The sequence below is a fragment of the Nannospalax galili genome, unplaced genomic scaffold (assembly GCF_000622305.1).
Source record: "Nannospalax galili isolate Female #2095 unplaced genomic scaffold, S.galili_v1.0 scaffold1892, whole genome shotgun sequence".
Lineage (NCBI taxonomy): Eukaryota > Metazoa > Chordata > Mammalia > Rodentia > Spalacidae > Nannospalax > Nannospalax galili.
Window position 1 is genome coordinate 402,171 of NW_008331144.1, and position 19,034 is coordinate 421,204.

The window sequence follows — 19,034 nt, forward strand, 5'->3', positions numbered from 1 at the left end:
TGTAGAGCAAGTTCTAGGCTAGCCTGAGCTACAGGAGACTATCTAGGCAACCAAAAGCTCACCAAACTCAACTGTCCAGCCTGTTGAAGCCTCACAAACATAGCACACCTGTGTAACCAGCATGTGGGGTTCAAGTGACAGTGTATTTTACTTCTTCAACTAAGTAAACTAAGTAGGATTGGTTCAGGGGTGGCTTTTGAGATCTCACAGATGACTTGGGAACATTAAGTCTCCAGGACTGCGTTAGTTACAGGGGCCTTGATCTGAGAAACTGAAGGGTGGATGCTGCACCGCGGCCAGACAGAAACAGTACGGTTGCCTTGGAGGCGGGTGAGGCCCAGCCTGCTGCTCAGGTAAGCCGGTAAGAATGCAGCAGCCGCCAAGCCCTAGCGCGTCGTGGTGACTCAGCCAGTGCCAGGTGTGTGCCCCAGCTCTCAGCCGCTCCCAGACAGCAAGCAGCCTGATCCCAGGCCGGCTCTGGGGCGCCGACGAGCCAGGCCCCCGCACGCAGCTTACATCCAGGCATCCAGGGCGGGATCCCGCCTGTCCCTCCTCCCTCCCATCTGCTTCCACTCGAGCCCATCGCGGGACGTGGCCGCGGGTGGCCAGAGCGCAGCGGGCGCCGTGGGGGCCACTCTGGTCCTGGCCCCGACGGCGCCCCGAAGACCTAGGAGAGCCGTAAGTAGTGGCTTCAAAGACTGGGAGGCGACAGAGGAGGGGAAAGCTTGGAATCCTTCACCCGTCCCTGGTGTCCCAGCTTCCTCCTTCCAACTCTGGCTGTAAAGCCGGGACGGCAGGAGGTGGCTTGTCGCCGCCGCCGCCTCCCTAATTGGCCCTGGTGGTGGGGACTCCGACGGACGACTCGGCCACTTGGGTCCGAGGTGACTGAGATAACCCAGAGGGCGCCTCACCGGAGGATCGCCCCTATAAGCCCGCCCAGCCCCACCTGGCTGGACACAAGCTCCACGCCTTCCTCCATTCTCGGGATCCAGTCCTGGGGTCTCTCTGAGGGTCCCCAGACCCCTTGGACTGCTTGTTCCCACAATTGGCCAACAAGCTGGCTCCTCCCAACCCCCTTCTTCACGCACCCTGGTTTCAGAAGGTCGGAGTTCCAGTCTGAAGCTCAAAGGGAGTGAACACCGCGAACCTCTCTTTGCACAGTTTTCTGATACGAATTTCACGTAAAGCTATAGATTGGGGAGGAGGGGCAGGTTGTCGCAGGACACCGGGGATGTGTCCCGCTGCTGTGAGACAGGGAAGGCTGGGACGCACAGTAGGATTTCCCGGAGGGCCAGTTTCCAGCGGATGGGTTTATGGGCTTTGAGCCCCAAACTTCAAGCACCCGGCTTGGGATCCCCCAAGTGAGGATCGTGGGGATGGGCCAAAGGCTCCGGGGGGCCTAGATCTCTGTGATCTTTGGGACAATGCCATGGGAGGTGGGGCTACAACTATCCAGACCGTCGTCCCGAGGTGGTTGTGGCTTCTCTTTCTCTTTGCTGGTCTGCAAACTTTTCCAAAGTTTAAGACCGAAGGAAAACATGCAGCCCCTTTTGCAGCCCCGGCGAGGTCCTCTGGGCCTCAGGAGGCGGAGATTTGGGGAGACTGGGGGCCCCGTTCTGAGCATAGAGGAGGAAACCAGGCGAGCCGGCTTCCTGTGGGGGCTCGGGCCTCGGACGCCCCGCTGACAGACGTGTCCCGCCCGGGCAGCGCCTGGCCCGGCTCCGGGGAGGGGACACGTGGGTGGGTGGGGGACTGGGATGCGGAGGAGGGGGCGGGGCCAGGGTGGGCCAGGGAAGAGGGGAGGAGCGAGGGGGCTGGAGGAGGGAAGGAAGAAGGAAGGGGCGATCGGTGGGTGCGAGCTGGCGCCAGAATGGGAGCCAAGAACGAGTGAGGGGGGAGGGGGGGCGGGCGACCCAGGTGCCGCATGGGGGGCCCGGCACGGTGACCCGGCTGCGCGACTGCGTACAGCTTGCAGGAGTCTGTGCCGGAGCACCCCAGCCAGTCCCCCAGTCCTCACGCACGCCCCTGGGAGGACAGCCCCGCCCGCTGAGCACTGTTTTCCCCAGGTCCCGGGCCGATGTCCCAGGTGAGCGGTCAGGGCCCCTCTCGCTGCGACACGCCCCATGGAGCCCCCAGCGCAGCCCCGGACCCAGGTAGGAGAGGGAATGGAACGCAAAGTGGACCGGAGGGGTGGGAGGTGGGGGGCGGTTGTTAGCTCTCTCCCTTCTCCCTGGAGAAAGGGGCATATGACTCCCAGGAGCTTGGGTGGGGTTGAAAAGTCTGAGTATTGGGGACCTAGTCCTAGGAGAGTGGAGGGCTGGGGTGAGGAGGCAGGGCCCGGAACTGGCAGCCAGACTGTGCAGAGTTGGCTCCAACTCCCCCCAGACCCAGCTACAGGCACACACACACACACACACACACACACACACACGCACACACACAGTGGTGCCTGTTCATACTGTTGGGATCTGCATCCCAACCGTTTCTGCCCAGTGTATAAATATTTATGGGGGCCTTAGGCGGGGTGGGGGTGTCTGAGTCTCTCTCCTTCCCTTCCCCCACACCAAGCAGAGCCTAGCGCTTCCCGAAAACTTTTGTCTCAGCAAATAGTGGCTACAAGATCCAGCCCCTCCCCTCTTTCTTGCCTTGCTGTGGTTCCCTCCTCCCCAGCCTCTACCCTACCCTACCCTACCCTACCCTACACACACACACACACACACACACACACACACACACACACATACACACACACACACACATGGTGTGTGATTCTCCCAGGAACCTGCACACTAAGGAAGGGTATGAGGTTCCTTTGAGGGGTGGGGGCAGCTGCCAACTTGACTTTCCAGGCCCTTCTCCTCACTGTCCAGAGCCTCCACTGAGGCTCCTAGGGAAGTCAGGGTCCTGCTATGTAGATTTGTTTGGGGATTTGTTCAGAATGGGGGCAGGGTGGGGTGCAGAAGTCTAAACCCAAGTTAAATCCCTCCTCTGGCTCAGTCAGATGCCCTACCTTCTTCCCACCCAGCCCAATCTCCCCTTCTCCCCAGTTTGACCCAATAATGAACATCCAAGCCTGGACCTATGACTCCAAACTCCCTGCATGGCCTTGGGCAAGTGTCTTTCTGTATCTGGTCTCAGTCTCCACGTTCCCCAACACCTCAGTTTGTTTGGAGAGGGGGGTCTCAGTACCTGTCTACCTGGTGTGGCTTCACACAGCTGTAGAGATGGAGGGTGTTCAAAAAATGGGGCTATCTGGCCAATGGCCAGCACACAAATGAGACCAATGTGTCTGTTACCCACCTTGACCAGCCCTGAGTCCTTGTTCTCCTGGTACAGCCTTTGGTGCAAGAACTTAAGAGTTTATGGGAAATACACTTCTGGAAGGACCAGGATCCTTCAGCCTGGAAGGAGAGCGGGAACAGGGGCTGGAATCCTTTGTGTCTGGGAACTTTCTCCATCCCTCTTGGCCTCTCTCCCACCCTCCCTTTGCATGCTTTCTTACTCTCCCCTTATCTATTTTGCTCTCCCTTCCTCCATACCTCCTTCCAAGATCTCCCCTCTCTTGTACAACCTGCTCTCCACCCAGCAGCAGAGGAGGAGGGCAAAGTGTACTCAAGCAGACTCCAGAGTCCAGGGTGAGCTTCTGGGAAGGCTTAATCCTAGGCTGTAATTTGAGGCTCCCCTACCCCAAGTGCCTCAGCGAGCCCCCTCCCCAGCCGGGACTGGGCCAGACAACAGCGGCTTTTATAACACTAGGCCCTGTACTGCCTCTGCCCTGGGAGAAGGAGTTTGCTGCCCAGGAAGCCCAAACCGCAGGAGATTCAGCCAAAACCCCACAGACGCCTGACTCTGAGACCAGAATCCCTCATGCTCCCTGTGTGCTGACAGAACAGAGAGGCCACAGCCGTCGTGTCCCAGGGGTGGGAGGGGGAGATGGGGAAGAGGCTGCTGGCAGGACAGCTAGGGAGCAAATTGGCCCCCTCTCTTAGCCACCCAAGACACATGCAGGGCACAAGGGGCTTAGGGCAGGTGGCCAAGCCCTCACACCCTTGGCTGTCCCAGTGGCCTCTACCCCACCCATTCCTGAGAGTCCCAGGACCCTGGCTCCCTAACCCACAAGATTTTGCCCAGCACTGGGGCATCACATTCCTGCCCATGGTTCTAAATTCAATTTCCTGGGAATCGGAGCCTTCAGACCCAAAATAAAATAACTGGACTGAACCTAACTGGCAGCTTGGGTCCTCTCCAACCCTCCATTCAGTGGCCTCGATCTGTGACCAGTGGATTCACACTTATTGACTCAACCAAAGGAGTCCATCTTCTCTGGCCTTCTTGGGGTTCAAAGCTAGATGCCACCTCTAATCCTTGATGTGGCTCCTCCCTCTCTCCTTCCCCTAACCTGGGGCATTCAGAATGCTAACACTCACCCACAGACATGCAGCAAGGAATAGTGAGCGCCCCACGGGAGGAAGGTAGGTAGTGGTCCAGTCTTCACGAGAAGTCACATGCCACTATCAAGTTCTAATTAACAAGAGGAACACAGGTGCTGAGTTGTCAATAACTGGGCCATTTGGAGGAGGGACTACTGTCCTACAGAAGGCCTTCTGAGGAAGAGGTGAGGTTGTGACTGGACCAGGAAGGATGGATCATAAGGGACAATATACGCACAGACAATTTAGCCAGAAGGCCTAGAAATGGCCCAGAGCCATGGACAGACAGGCCAGTCTGCCTGGAACATAGGACCTTTGTACATTGACTAAAGATGTTGACAGAGGCCTTGAATGTCTAGCCAAGCAGAGTGAAATGTGGGGTTCCATCCACTACTCTAACCAGAAGAAATCCTGGTCTTCTCTCTCCAGAGATGGTCACAGCTCCAAGGGGGAGAGCCCAGATCCACTGTCCAAAAAGACAATGGAGAGGGCCAGACTTATAAGACTAGAAGATGGGAACTATACAGGCTCGAAGTAAGCCTATCCCACTTCTTGATGGACAGCCAGCTAGGGGAGGAGGTCCCTGTTGGTGTGTTGGTCAGCTTTCCCTCTGGGTCTTGTGGATTGAAGCACGCCCTTCTGCTTCTTTCTGGAGCTGGCTGGCTTTCTAGAACTCTGACACATGGACCAGAATCTTACCCCTTGTTAGGAAAGGACTTGTGTTGAAGTGAATCCTTTCTGCAGGGCACCAGTGTGTTTGGGGTCATTGTACATTAAATTAGAGAAATGTCTTCATCTGGTCAGGTGAAGGAGATGTACATCTGGATGTACATGTGTAGATGGCACATGCTAGAACTCCATCCGGGGACTTCAGCCCCACTCCACTCATGTCTTGTGTGGGGTCTTTGTACAGGGCATGGATGGCACACCCACACAGTGTTCCCTCTTGGCCTTACCTTTCCTTTACCTTCGTTACACTCAAACCCTTCGGGAGATTCTCCTCAGAGATATTCTCCCCTCCATGGATAGATAGAAGAGTCATTCGGTGACAGTAGGAAAACTGAGCTCTTTGGCCTCTTGCCCTGAGAGTCTTTGACCCACGTATGCCCTGGCTTTTCTGTTCCCTCTGTCCTAACAAGCGCTGTTCCCAGCCCATGTCTTAGGGTCTGGGCTCCCTGGAGCAGCATCTCCTTTGTGGTTCGGGTCTTTCTGTTGCTGCTACTTCCTTCTGGTTCTGCTGGCTTGTCTGGGCATGTGCTTCAGTCCCCTCTTCCGCCCTTGCCATGAAGGATTCCCCACTGTGACCCTTCTGGCTCCAGGAGGTCTGTCCCTCCGTGTCCTAGAATGGCAGGCTTTCTACAGGGCTGGCCTCCTCAGAATATGGTCTGGTCTCTATAATTTTCTGTTCCTCCCAGATTCGAGGTCACCAGCCCTGTAGGTGACCGTGAAGAGAGAGAGGAAGATGAGATAGGAACCCCAGTTTCTTTTAACCCTCTTTCTTGCCTTCCTCCCTCTCTAGTCCTGGGGACCAGGAGAACATAAGTGGGTTTTTGTTGTTGTTGCTTTTGTTTCTTTAGTCTTTTTGAGGCAGGGTCTCCCTGTAGCCCCACCTGGCCTGGAACTCGCTATGTAGACCAGGCTGGCCTCAAACTCAGAGATCTACCTGTCTCTACTTCCCAAGTGCTGGGAGCAAAGGTATGCGCCACCACGCCCGGCTGAAAGCAGACGTCTTGACTCTGTCTATACAGGACTGACGGTTTCACCCCTCTGCACCCTCAGAGAAAGTCTAGGAAGTCACCACAAGGTCTTAGGTGACCCAGCCTCAATACCATGGAGTAGCATGTGGTCCCTGCTCTCTCATTGCTGCTGGTCTGGTGCCTCTGAGATCTTGGTTCTTGCTGTTTCTTCTCAAAATTCCCCTCTTATTTATTTATATATTTATTTAGGATAATGTGTCAACATCATAACAGGTTTGAGGGAGGCACATGTCAGGCAACAGCATGAACACCATATCATCATGCTCATGAACCGAAAAAAGGGTATTTTTTAAAAATGCATATGAGTGTTTTGCTTGCATGTTAAATGCACCTGTGCATGCCGTGCCCATAGAGGTCAGAAGAGGGCATCAGATCCCCTGGAACTGAAGTTACAGGTGGTTGTTAGCCACCATGTGGGTGCTGAGAACTAAACCCAGATCCTCTGCAAAAGCAGCCAGGCCCATGCTCTTACCTGTTGAGCCATCTCTTAAAGGCTGAGCCATCTCTCCAGCCCCCCTTCCTAGAAATTCTGACCCAAGCACCTAGTCTTCTTCTTTCACGCCAGCTCTGCATTAGCCCTCCAGTTGTGTCTGAGCTGGTGTGGACTAGGCTCAGGGCTGGCAGAGGCCCCGTTTAACAGCAGCCACAGTGTCTCTGTATCAGCTCTACTTGTCTGCTCTCCTTTTTCAACCTTGTGACCTGCCAAGAGCCATTTGATTCTCCATCCTTAATCCAGGTGGCTGTGGAGAGGAGGGGGCCTTTCAACAGACCCAAAGAGAAGATGGAGCTAGAAGGAACCCCCACTTTGAGAAGGACCCCCTAACACATCACCTGCTACCCTCCAGGACTCTTGCCCCTGCTCCTCTCTGCCCCAGAGCCCATCTGCAGGCAGGGCCTGTGGTTTGTGCCAGACAGTCAGGAGCCCACCCACTTGGGCCTGCAGTCCACCGTGCTACCCACATAGACTTCTGAGACCTCTGTCCCCTTGGCTGAGAGGAACCAAAGACTGTTAACAAGGCCTCAGTCTCAGCAGCCACGGAGGCAGCTGGACCACTGACACATCCCTAGACTGGCTTCCAGCTTCCAACTCCCAGATCCAGGTGCCCAAATCGTCAAGGATGACTCTAGTTCTCATTCTCTCTCTCTTGCTCTCTCACTCTCTGGCTCTCATCTCTCCCTCTGTGTTCTCTATAATTGAACCCATTTCCACTTGCAAGACCATTCCTTGTCTCTCTCTCTGTGTCTCTGTCTCTGTGTCTGCCTCCTCCATCTCTTTGTGGGCTGCGCAGGGTGGATGTTGATCTCTCCCTCTTTGGGCCTCACTGCTGTTTACTTCCCCCCTTCTCTGCCTTCCCACTTCCATGCCCTTTGGTCTCTGCCTTTCTCCAAGTCTCCTGTTTCTTTAAAAAAAATCTTGTTTATTATTTTAATTTTATGTATATAAGTGTATTGCCTGCGTGTGTGCAAGTGCACCCGTGTCATGCAGTGCCTGGGGAGGTCAGAAGAGGGCGTCAGATCTTCTGGAGCTGGAGTTATGAATGGTTGTTAACCCCATGTGGGTGCTGGGCACAGAACCCCAGTCCTCTGCAAGAACAGTCAGCCCTCAACCGCTGAGCCATTTCTCTAGCCCCCAAATCTCTTGCTTCTGTGTTTCCTTTCTCCCAGCATGACAGGTATAAGAAGAGACACAGGTGGGGAGGGCATACTCTGAGAACACTGTCATCCCATCACACAGCAAAACTGGGTCAGCTAAAAAGCAGCCATATTGTAGAATTGCCATAACCTGGGCACTATGACCCCAGGTTTACCCCCAAGACCTTCCCACAGCCACAGACCAAGGCTGTGGACTTTCAGGCACCACTCATTCCCCATTCTCCCTTCCTGGGAGCTCAGGGGGCCCCAGCCTTGCCGCCTGGGGAGCTGTGGTTTGAAGGTGACTCTGTTCCTTCATTCCACCCACCCTGCCCAGGGTCACTCTAATTACACGGGACTGCGGTTCACCTCTTCCCCAGTCCTCCTGGCTGTCTCCTGGCCTCCCTTCCTGCTTGCAGCCCCTCCCTGCCCCTTGCCTCCAGATTACTTTCACTGCTATTTCTTGCCAGTATCCCTTCTCTGACCTATTTCTCCATCTACTTTCTGCATCTCGTGGTCCCTTCTCACCCCCATCTCCCTGGGCCCTGACCTTATAACTTTCTTCTCCATCACTGACTTTCTCGTTGCTGTCTCTTCACTGTCTGTCCTTGGATCTCAGAGGCTCTGCCTTCCCTGCCCAATCTCCCACATCCGGATGCTATCTTCCCATCCCTGTCAATCTCCACAGCTGTGTCTTTGGCTGTGTTGCTAACCAGCTTGCCTGTTCTCTCCTGTACAGACAGATGCATGCCCACATGCCCTTGCTCACACTGGTTGTGGTTGAAAAAATTTCAGTTTTGGAGCCTAGCATCATTGCCAGACAGGATGATGGCTGGGTGACTTGTGCAGGAACGGAGCGAAAGGAAGGACTCATTGAGTTGGGGTATTCTGGGCTATAGATCAGGCCCAGGATTGGGCACGCAAGAGGGCACCTGGAAACAAATCTCAGTCATCTACTTTTTTCCCTAGCCCAGACCGTGTCACTCCTATGTGGGCTGGAGGTAGCAGCGGGATCCACTCACCCTGCAGAGACAGCATCAGAAGAGGGCTCCCTGAAGGACAAGGCACCCTCCATGCCCCAAGACAGTGGTTCTGGAGCTCCCCAGGCTCCGAACAGCACTGACCTCGATGTCCCCACAGAAGCTGTGACGTGTGAGTCCTAGGGGACGGGAGTTTGGGGTGGTGACACGCAGGATTTGCGGCACCCCTGGATGTGTTTTCTCTTTGCCCTTGAGGGTGGCAGTGTGAGTAGGGGAACAGTAGAGGAGGTTGTCACTTGTGTGATGTGAGACAAACAGCTCTCTACCTTGCTAGTGGCCAGGCTCCAGGCAACATGGCTCGAAGCTGTGAGGAAAGAGGCATCCTTTGCCTTTGAAAGAGAAAGAGCTGGAGTACTGGGCTGGCCCAAGAGCTGGGACCTGCTACAGTCCACCCATCACAGAAAGACCCAGGATAAAAAGGAGAGGGGAAGCCCTCATTTGCTCTGGGGGGAGAAAGAAGCAAAATTCGTCTTTACCAGGCCTGGCTGGAGGTCTCCCAGGAGCCCTGGGAGCAGGAGGATCCTTCCCCTCACCCTCAAGAACATAGCAAAGGGCTTTCAGGGTCACATAATAAGAAATAATAATAGGCCAAAGTTAGTTCTCTCTCTTTGAATGAGTTTGAGTGCTTTCCTAGGAAGTACAGTTATTACCACATGCTTTTAAAGTATTTTATTTTAATGTTATGTGTATGAGCGTTTTGCCTGCACAATGTATGTAAGCTCACTCGTGTGTGGGATGCTGGCAGAGGCCAGAAGAGGGAGTCGGATCCTCTGAAACCAGAGTAAGAGATGGCTGTTAGATGCAATGGGGTGCTAGGAACTGAACCCTGGTCCTCTCCAAGAGCAGCCAGTGCTTTTAATGGTCAAACCCACCTCTCTAGCCTGATTTTTATGTTTTGAGACAGGGTCTCACTACCTAGCCCCAGCTGGCCTGGAACTTGCTATGTAGACCATCCCAGGCTGGCTTCCAGCTCAGTGATCTGCCTGCCTCTGCCTCCCAAGTGCTAGGATTAAAGGTGTGCTTCACCACAACTGACCTTTGCCACACCCATTTTATAGATGAAGAGACTGAGGCACAGATACATAAGACTGGCACTCAAGTCTCCTGACCCAGCATACTTTGCTGTACCTGCCAAATGAGCAGGGAGCTACCTCTAGTCAGGGCATCTAGACCCAGCTGGACACCTTAGAAGTTGGGTTCCTGAGTCCTGCAAGTGCAGTGTTCTCAGCTTCCTTCATGAACACATGTGTGTGCTCGCTCATGCGCACGCACATACAGGCACACGCACACACACATTCATGGAATTTAGAGGAGGTTATGGATGCAGCCACGGGGAGGGGACTATGTGGGAGTGGTACAGACACTCCTGTGTCTGTGGCTGTCAGTGTTTGCTCTGTGACTCAGCCCCACCCTCATCCTCACCCCCTTGGCCACCCCACAGCCAGGCCACAGGCGAGCTTTGTGTCTGTAGCACCTCCCAGGGCCCTCAGCTCACCCACACTCCCTCCCTCTGGCCACTGTACCCGTGTTTAGGCAGCAGGGCAAGGGGCAGTGAAGTTGGCCAAAAACTCTGCCCAGCCATCTCTGTGGATCTGGGATGATTCAGGCGTGCCCGCTCCCGTGGCCCAGTCCCTGTTTATGCAGTGCAAAGCCCTAGCCATACCTCACTCCCAGGCTCCCACCTCTGTCTGTGGCATTTTCCTCCCAGACTCCGGGCCTCCTCCCCCCATTTCCTAAGTGTGGAACCTTTTGCAAATTATACCATCTGGGCCTGTGTTCTCATCTGAGAAATGGGAGAAAAAATGGGTTGATAATAAATCAATTGTGATGCGTAAAGAAGTTACTACAGGAGCTAGAGAGATGGCTCAGTGGTTAAGAGCACTTGCTGCTCTTGCAGAAGACCTGGGTTTAGTTCCCAGCACCCACATAGCAGCTCAAAACCTAAGTCCAATTCCAGGGGATCCACTATCCTCTTCTGCCCACCAGCATCACATAACATGGGTGTATTTACATACATTCAGGCAAAACACTCATGCACATAAAATAAAAATAATAAATAAAATATTTTTTAAGCCAGGCATGGTGGTGCACACCTTTGATCCCAGCACTCAGGAGGCAGTGGCAGGTGGATCTCTGTGAGCTCAAGGCCAACCTGGTCTACATAATGAGTTCCAGGCCTGTTGGGGCTACAGGGAAACCCTGTCTCAAAAAGACCAAAATAAATAAATAAATTAAATTAAATTAAAATAAATAAATTTGAAAATTAAAGAAAAAGAATAATTAGCAAGTACTAAGAGCCATGACTAGTCCAGTATATAGCGAGTGCTCAATTGATCCTCTGTGCGGCACTTACTACCATTACTAGAAGGCCCAGCCCCCACAGTCTATGGGTGCACTGAAGCTACTTTCTCTCCTGAGTGCCTAGGGTCCCTTGACATCACCCTCCTGTAAAATTTAAACACAAGGACCCAGGTCTTCTGCAAGAACAGCCAGTGCTTTTAACCGCTGAGCCATCCCTCCAGCCCTGACACCCACATGGCGGCTAATAACCCTCTGTAACTCCAGTTCTAGGGAATCTGATGCCCTCTTCTGTCCTCTTTGGGCACACGTGCACTTACACATGTGCAGTCATTACACTCATACACATAAAAATAAATAATAGGGGCTGGAGAGATGGCTCAACAGTTAAGAACACTAACTGTTCTTGCAGAAGGCCCGGGTTCAAATCCCAGCACCCACATGGCAGCTAACAACTGTCCGTAACTCCAGTTCCAGGGGATCCAACACCCTCTTCTGTCCTCCAATTGCATTACACAACATGGGTGCACTTACCTATGTGCAGGCATAACACTGATACACATAAAATAAGAATAATAAGCCGGGCGTGGTGGCGCATGCTTGTAGTCCCAGCACTTGGGAGGCAGAGGCAGGCGGATCTCTGTGAGTTCAAGGCCAGCCTGGTCTACATAGTAAGTTCCAGGACAGCTGGGCAGCTGGTCTACATAGCAAGTTCCAGGTCACCTGGGACTACAGGGAGACCCTGTCTCAAAATAAATAAATAAACAATAAAATAAATAAATAATAAAAAAATTTAAATGGTAGAGGAAGCCAGGGATCTCCTCCCCTGCTAAGCAATGTTGTACCTATGTTTGCAGAAGACACTTGGCAGCTGGGGGTCCTGGAGTTCTTGTGGCTCCCTTCTTGTCTCCCCCCTACCAGCATAAACACCTACCCTCACCTCCTGGGAACAGGGCCAGGCTACTCAGTTGAGCACCCCTTGAATGAAGTCTAGAAAGGATCTGAGGATTTGGGGATCCTCTTTATTGGCAAAGCTGAAGTCAGCCAGTCAGCCTGGGAGGAGACCTGGTCTTAGAGGTCTCCCCCAGCTGCTTCTTCCCTTTCCCCCCAGTCACCCAGATCCTAGGGCCCTACAGCATGCTCTGCCCACAGCAGCAGGCCAGAGTGGGTCTTTGGGGGTGCTGAGAGCAAGGAGCAGGAGATAGAGGGGGTGCTGTGAGGAACAGCTGAGTCCAGGGCCAGGCATATGTCTCCAAACAGATGTTTCCAATAAGTCACCCAGCCGCACCAAGGGCAAAAACAGCTGGAGGCTTGGCAGAGGCCGAGGTGGAGGTTAACTGCTTCGCTGCTGTCCAAAGCAACCCCAGGCACGCTATGCCTGCCCCACCCCATCACTCTAGCCAAAATCCAGAAGTCCCAAGACAGGAGAACAGATTTCGTATGGTATAAGAGTGAGGTCCAGGCCCCGTTGCTTTGCATCTTGATTTCATTTTGCTTTTATTCTGGAATGAGATTGTGGGAATCAGGAACTGAACCCCAGTCTGCTGCTGTTGCATGGTGTGGCTCTGAGCTAGTCAGTTCTGCTCTCTGGGCCTCAGTTTCTCCATCTAAGCAGACAAATCTGTCTAGGTGCCCTATGGTGTATCTAAGAATAAAGTGGGCAGGATTCAAGCTGAGCACATGGGGGAGGGGAGGTTGGGTGACACTCCCCCCTCCATTCTTTTCCACATTGTCTTTTCTCTTCATCTCTCCAGGCCAGCCTCAAGGGAACCCCTTGGGCTGCACCCCACTACTGCCAAATGGCTCCGGCCACGGCCACCCCTCAGAGCTAGGCAGTACCAGGCATGCGGGGAACGGTGCTCTGGGTGGCCCCAAGGCCCACCGGAAGTTGCAGACACATCCATCTCTGGCCAGCCAAGGCAGGAGGAAGAGCAAAGGGAGTACTCGGTCAGCATCCTCACAGGTCCCTCTCCAGGCACAGGAAGGTAAGGGCCCTGCCCATCCCTCATCCACAGCCAGTGCCAGCAGTGTCATCAGGTTGCTGGGTAAGAAGCTCAGAAGTAGCTGGGCGTGGTGGCGCACGCCTGTGGTCCCAGTACTTGGGAGGCAGAAGCAAAAGCTGATCTCTGTGAGTTCAAGGCCAGCCTGGTCTAAATAGTGAGTTCCAGGCCAGCTGGGGCTACAGGGAGACCCTGTTTCAAAAAGACAAAAAGAAAAAAAAAAAGAAACACAGAAGTCAGGCTGGGTGAGGTGATGTACACCTTTAATCCCAGCACTCAAGAAGTAGAAGCAGATGGATCTCTGTGAGTTCGAGGCCAGCCTGGTCTACATAGTGAGTCCCAGGCCAGCCAGAGGTACATAGTGAGACCCTGTCTCAAAACAAACAAAACAGTACAAAGAAGATCAAGGGCTGGCGAGATGATTCCACTTAGGGTAAAGGCACTTGCACCAGTCCTGATGACTTGAGTCCGATCCAGGACCTACATGGTGAAGGAGAGAACTGACTCCTACAAGTTGTCCTCTGAATTCCACACATGGGTTGTGGTCCGTGTGTGTGTGTGTGTGTGTAAATGTGTATAAATGTAGAGCTCTAACCTCCAATAAATTACCCAGTAGCACCAGGGGCAAAACCAGCTGTGAGCTGGCAGAGGCCAAGGTAAAGGTTAACTGGGCAGAATCCAGCTGCCTGACTCCAAGGAGCCCTTGCAGTCCTGCTCAAGTTTATGAACCTTGCAAAGCACACCTAGCTGGTGAACTGAGGCATACACACCTTTGTTCTCAAGGCCAGCCCCTTCCAGCCCCACTCTCTGAGCTTGTTCTAACAAGGAATCCAGCCACCTGGGTTGATCCCACTTAAGACTTTATTCCTGAATCAGAACTTTTCTCGGGCTATGGGGATGGCTCAACATAGAGCATATGCTTAGCACCAAAGAAAATGAAAATTTTTCCTTGAGGAATAGACCATCTGTTTAGTGGAAGCAAAAGAAATATTTAGCCAAGTACAATGATGCTGAATTGTTGTGGGGGGTTGAACTGTTGCAGGGGGGAGCAGGTAGCAAGGTATAGAAAAGGAGGCCAGAGGTCTCAGATCAGCCACTCAGGTCAGGCTGTTCCTAACACACAGCCTCTTCTGGCAGTCCTGGGTCAGCCATCCACATACCCCCCAGGTATCATAGAGACAGCTGTCTGTAGCTCAGGGGCTACCTGACATTCTCAGCCCCATTCATTCTGGGAGACTCTGGACACAGGGTCGCCTGCAAACAGGATTCATTGTACGCATTTGTAAGTAACATATTCTGAAACCTTTCCATCCCATGGGTCAGATTCTGCCAACAGTCTTTCCTTCTTCTAGCATGCCCTGGGGGTAGGGGAATGGTTCAGTGGATAGAGAGCATTTGTCTTTCATGTTCAAAGCCCTGGATCCCATCCCTAACACAGGATAATGATAATAATAACTATGTACCTGGGCTTGCTAGCCCCTGACTTCAAGCAGCTCTCATGAGAAGGACACACATAGGTCATCACCAATGTGACAAGTGCATGAGTAGAAAGTTGTATTAAGAGACTAGAGAGATGGCTTGGAGGTTAAGAGTACTAGGTGCTCTTGCAGAGAACTGGGGTTCTGTTCCCAGCACCCACATGGCAGCTAACAACCTTCCTTAACTCCAGTTCTGGGGATCTGATGTCTTCTTCTGGTCCTTTTGAGCATTGCACAACATGGGGTGCACCTACATACATGCAGGCAAAATATTCATATAGATAAAATAAATTATTTTTTTTAAAAAGAGGTTTATATGAACATGAGGACACCCACACCAGCCCAGAAGGCTGAGGAGGAGAGAATGGGAAGACTAGAGGTTGAGACGGGATGCAGGCAGGAAGCACTAACACAGAGGGTACTGGTGCTTAGTGTGGTTGGAAGATAGAGTGCAGGTGGAGGAAAGTGGGAGGTGAGACTCCAGGCAGGCAGGTGCTCTGGGAAAGCCTTATCAACCATGCAGTGGACCGGACCGGGACTCTATCTGGAGGGCAGTGGGGAGCCTTGAGAGTTCACTACATCTGCATTTGAAGAGAATTACCCTATCTCCTATGGGCATAGAGAGAAGACAGTTCCGCATCGGACACAGAACAGTGTCAGATTATCCATAGCAGTCAGCTCTAGTTGGGGAAACTGGGTGCTCTGGTCCTAGGAAGGGCTGCCCAGTCAGCACCCAACAGTGCAGTGTTCAACTCCTGCAAGTTCAACTCAATTCTACCTTGTAATAGCTAGATACCCAAGGACAAGTTCATGCATGAACTCATTAAATGTGTTCACCAAGCACCTACTGTGTTTACCTGTGTGCATCTACTGTGTGCATCTCAGGTAGCTCAAAGCTGGCCTCAAACATTCATGTAGCTGAGGATGATCTTGAACTCCTGATCCTCTTGCCTCTACTCATGTGCTAGGAATATAAGTGTGGACCACCATAATGAGTGTATGTAGTCCTGAGGATGGAACCCAGGACTTCGTGTGTGTGCTTACTGGGCAAGTACTCTACTAACTGAGCTACATCCTGTCCCGGGGACTTGTAACACATCAGTGAACATTACAGACCAAGGTGGCTGACTATCCTAGCACAGTGAATTGAATGTGAGATGACAGTCAACATAAAACAGTGTGGTGTGCGTGGTGGGAGGAGGTAAGCCCTGGGGGAGACAGAATCAGGCAGGAGGTTGGGGAGTGCTGGAATTAATGGTGTACACCACCACGCATGGCTATTTTTTTATTTTATGTGTATGAGTGTATTGCCTGCATGTATGTAAGTGCACCCATGTCATGCAATGCCTGCAGAGGTCAGAAGAGGGCCTCTTATTCCCCTAGAACTGGAGTTATAGATGGTTGTTAGCCACCATGTGGGTGCTGGGAATTGAACCCAGGTCCTCTGCAAGATCAGCCAGTGTTTTTAATCACTGAGCCACCTCTCCAGCCGTCCCACCTCCTCCCCCCATATATTTTTAAGTACTAAGTTTCTCTATGCCTCGGTTTAATCTGCAGAGTGAGGCTAATTAGCAGCCCATGTTATAGAGGCTTAAATGAGTTTAATTCCTGCATAACACAACAGTGCCTGGGACAGGTCCTTAACCACCTGCTTATTAAGTAAATAAACAGGAGGAAGTTAAGGGCAGGGGCTCCTGATGCATACTGCCTGGGCTCCAGTCCTTGCTCTGATGTGCTGTGTCCCTGTACCTTGCTTGAGTCATCACCTATAAAGAAAGTAGGCCTTCCCACTATCGAATTTTTGCTTCTTGGAGCACTGAGGACTACAGGAGTCAAGCACAACAGCAGGCACTTGGCAGCCCTACTCGGCTGTTGTTGTTGGGACTGTCTTACTCCCGTCTCTCACTTGCTGACCCCACTTCCCACAGACTGTTGTGTCCACTGCATCCTGTCCTGCCTGTTCTGTGAGTTCCTGACGCTCTGCAATATCGTCCTGGACTGCGCCACCTGCGGCTCCTGCAGCTCGGAGGACTCGTGCCTCTGCTGCTGCTGCTGTGGATCCGGTGAGTGTGCAGACTGTGACCTTCCCTGCGACCTGGACTGCGGCATCGTGGACGCCTGTTGCGAGTCTGCCGACTGCCTGGAAATCTGCATGGAGTGCTGTGGGCTCTGCTTTTCCTCCTGATGTCCCAGGGTGGCTCCTGGGCTGTCACACAAAGCTGGAGACCTCCCCCTACCCCTGTACCCACCCACCCATCCAGGGCCCCCTCAGAACCCCAGCCCAGATGTGAGAAGGTGGGATGCTCAGAGGGGCCACCTCAGTCGTGGAGTGGGGTGCTGCAGACAAGCCTGCCTTCCTTGCTGGGTGACCAGGGACACAGCACCTAGACCTGGTGGGACAGGACCAGCTAGCTGCCAGGGCTACAGAACACTGTGAAAGTTATGGGAGGGGGGCAGGACAGGAGGCCCATGTCCTCTACCTCTCTGCTCCAGGTGCCCACCTTCCTCTGCTACCCCAGCTTGGAGGACAGAAAATGTGAAAAGATGCCCACCCCACCCACTGCCAGGCCCCTGCCCTTTCCCCAGCTCCTTCCCTGGGCTCTTGTCAGGGCCTAACCTATGTTGTGACCCAAGAGAATGGGCTTAGTGGGGGGTTGGGTTGAAGGGGGACAGTATGGAAAAGACTGGAAGGGGATGGGGAACAGAGGGAGGGTCTGTTCTATTTTGGCTGTAAATGAAGATATTTGTTCATCTCCACTTTGCTCAGGATTCATGTTAAGTCTATGGACGTTAACGTTCAAAAGCAAACACTTCCTTTCACTCCCTAAGTAGCACCTGTGAGGGGCTGGGGAGATGGCGCAGTGGGTAGAGCACTTGCTGCACAAGCCTGAGGAGCTGAGTTTGAATCTCCAGGACCCACGTGCATGTAATTCCAATGTTCCTATTGCAAGATGTGAGGCAGAGACAGGATGACGTCCAGAAGCTCAAAGGCCAGCTAAATTAGTGTCTGCCATGGTGACTAATAAGAGGTGGTAGGTGACTAATAAGAGGTGGTAGGTGACTAATAGCAAGGTGGTAGGTGAGGGCTGACAGTGGAAGCTGTCCTCTGACTTTGTATTCGCATGGGCAATGAATGCAACACACACGCACATGCACACACGCACACACAGCCCGTCAGGACAGGGGTAACCTGCCCTCTAGAGTCCTTTCTTCCTCTGCCTTCACCCCAAGAAGCCACAGTACACTTCTTCCTGGCTCCTGTTTTCCTGGAAGGGAAGGAGGGAAGGAGGGACAGAAGGAGTCACTCCTCACCACTGTCCCCTTTGCCCACCAACTGAAAGCAGAGCCCCGGAAGGGAAGAGTTAACTTTGGCAGAGCATAATTAACAACAGGTGTGTTTGGGTTTGATTAATTAGTCTCCTGCTGACTCTAGCTTCTCCAAGCTCTTCCTCATGAAGTCACTCCAAGGCACAAGGTGACCCCATGTCAGCCACCATGGGGTGCCCAGAGAGGCACATCCAGAGTTGTACCCCCCAGGCCTGCACTTCCAAATTTGTACCTGGGTTACAGTGGGATGTAGGCTGATGTGGCCTGAGTAAGGATCACATTTCCCGGCTCCAGCCTTGTCCCCCAGTTGCCAGGGACTGGGGAAAAATGATGCTTTGGTGCTAGAGAGATGGCTTAGTGGTTAAGAGCACTGGCTGCTCTTTCAGAGGACCTGGGTTCAGTTCCCAGCACCTACTTGGCAGCTAACAACCATCCAGAACACAAGATCCAGGGGATCCAACACCCTCTTCTGGCCTCTGTGGGCATTGCATGACACAGGTGCACATCTATCCATGCAGGTAAAACATTCATACGCATAAAATAAAAATGAATAAATTATAATTTTAAAAATGAAACTTTGTCAGGACCACAGGAGCCTCAGAGGCCATGGGTCCAATAACCCTTTGGGACACAAAGGAGGGCCTGGCCCGCGCTGGCAGATACGGGTATTACAGAGCTGTGCTGAGGAACATAGACCCAGGCGTGGGGAGCCAACCAGATAAGTATCCCACACAACCTAGACCTGGGGGAGCCAGGAGGCTCAAGGGGATCAGGAATATGTCACGTGGAAGGAACTTAGGGTGTCTGAGAAGGCCCAGCTGAGGAGGGCCTGTAAAATGCATACACACAGGGATATCAGCGTTGTTTACAGGCACAATGACTGGAGTGGTTTATAGGGGCTCATGGAGGGAAGGAGAGAGGAAAGAAGGAAAGGATGCACAGAAGGAAGGCACACATTTGGAAAAGGGACCAGAGAAAATCTAAACTCTAGGAATGTCGTGGGGGCACTAGTTCCCTACAGTGGCAGGCCCCAGGGTGGACTTCCGCCCCATGCAGCCGAGGCCACAGGCCT

The 19,034-nt window shown here is 52.9% G+C and overlaps 1 protein-coding gene and 1 non-coding gene across 3 annotated transcripts; one reads left to right on the plus strand and one right to left on the minus strand.

Annotated features, from left to right (window-relative positions):
- The first annotated feature begins 595 nt into the window (after window positions 1–595).
- Window positions 596–17,292, plus strand: Mdfi (MyoD family inhibitor). 2 transcript variants are annotated; one of them, XM_029558666.1, is made up of 5 exons: window positions 596–678; window positions 2,067–2,153; window positions 8,789–8,971; window positions 12,912–13,142; window positions 16,564–17,292. In XM_029558666.1, the coding sequence occupies exons 2-5, from the start codon at window positions 2,078–2,080 to the stop codon at window positions 16,818–16,820; spliced, it is 747 nt and encodes a 248-aa protein (XP_029414526.1). In that variant the 5' UTR covers window positions 596–678; window positions 2,067–2,077; the 3' UTR covers window positions 16,821–17,292. The 2 variants fall into 2 exon arrangements, with proteins under 2 accessions (XP_029414526.1, XP_008821344.1); XM_008823122.3 differs by lacking the exon at window positions 596–678 and adding an exon at window positions 1,816–1,848.
- LOC115068508 lies at window positions 6,367–6,471 on the minus strand. Its single transcript, XR_003847857.1, has one exon. It is a non-coding gene; the product is annotated as a small nucleolar RNA U13 (small nucleolar RNA).
- Window positions 17,293–19,034: the final 1,742 nt, after the last annotated feature.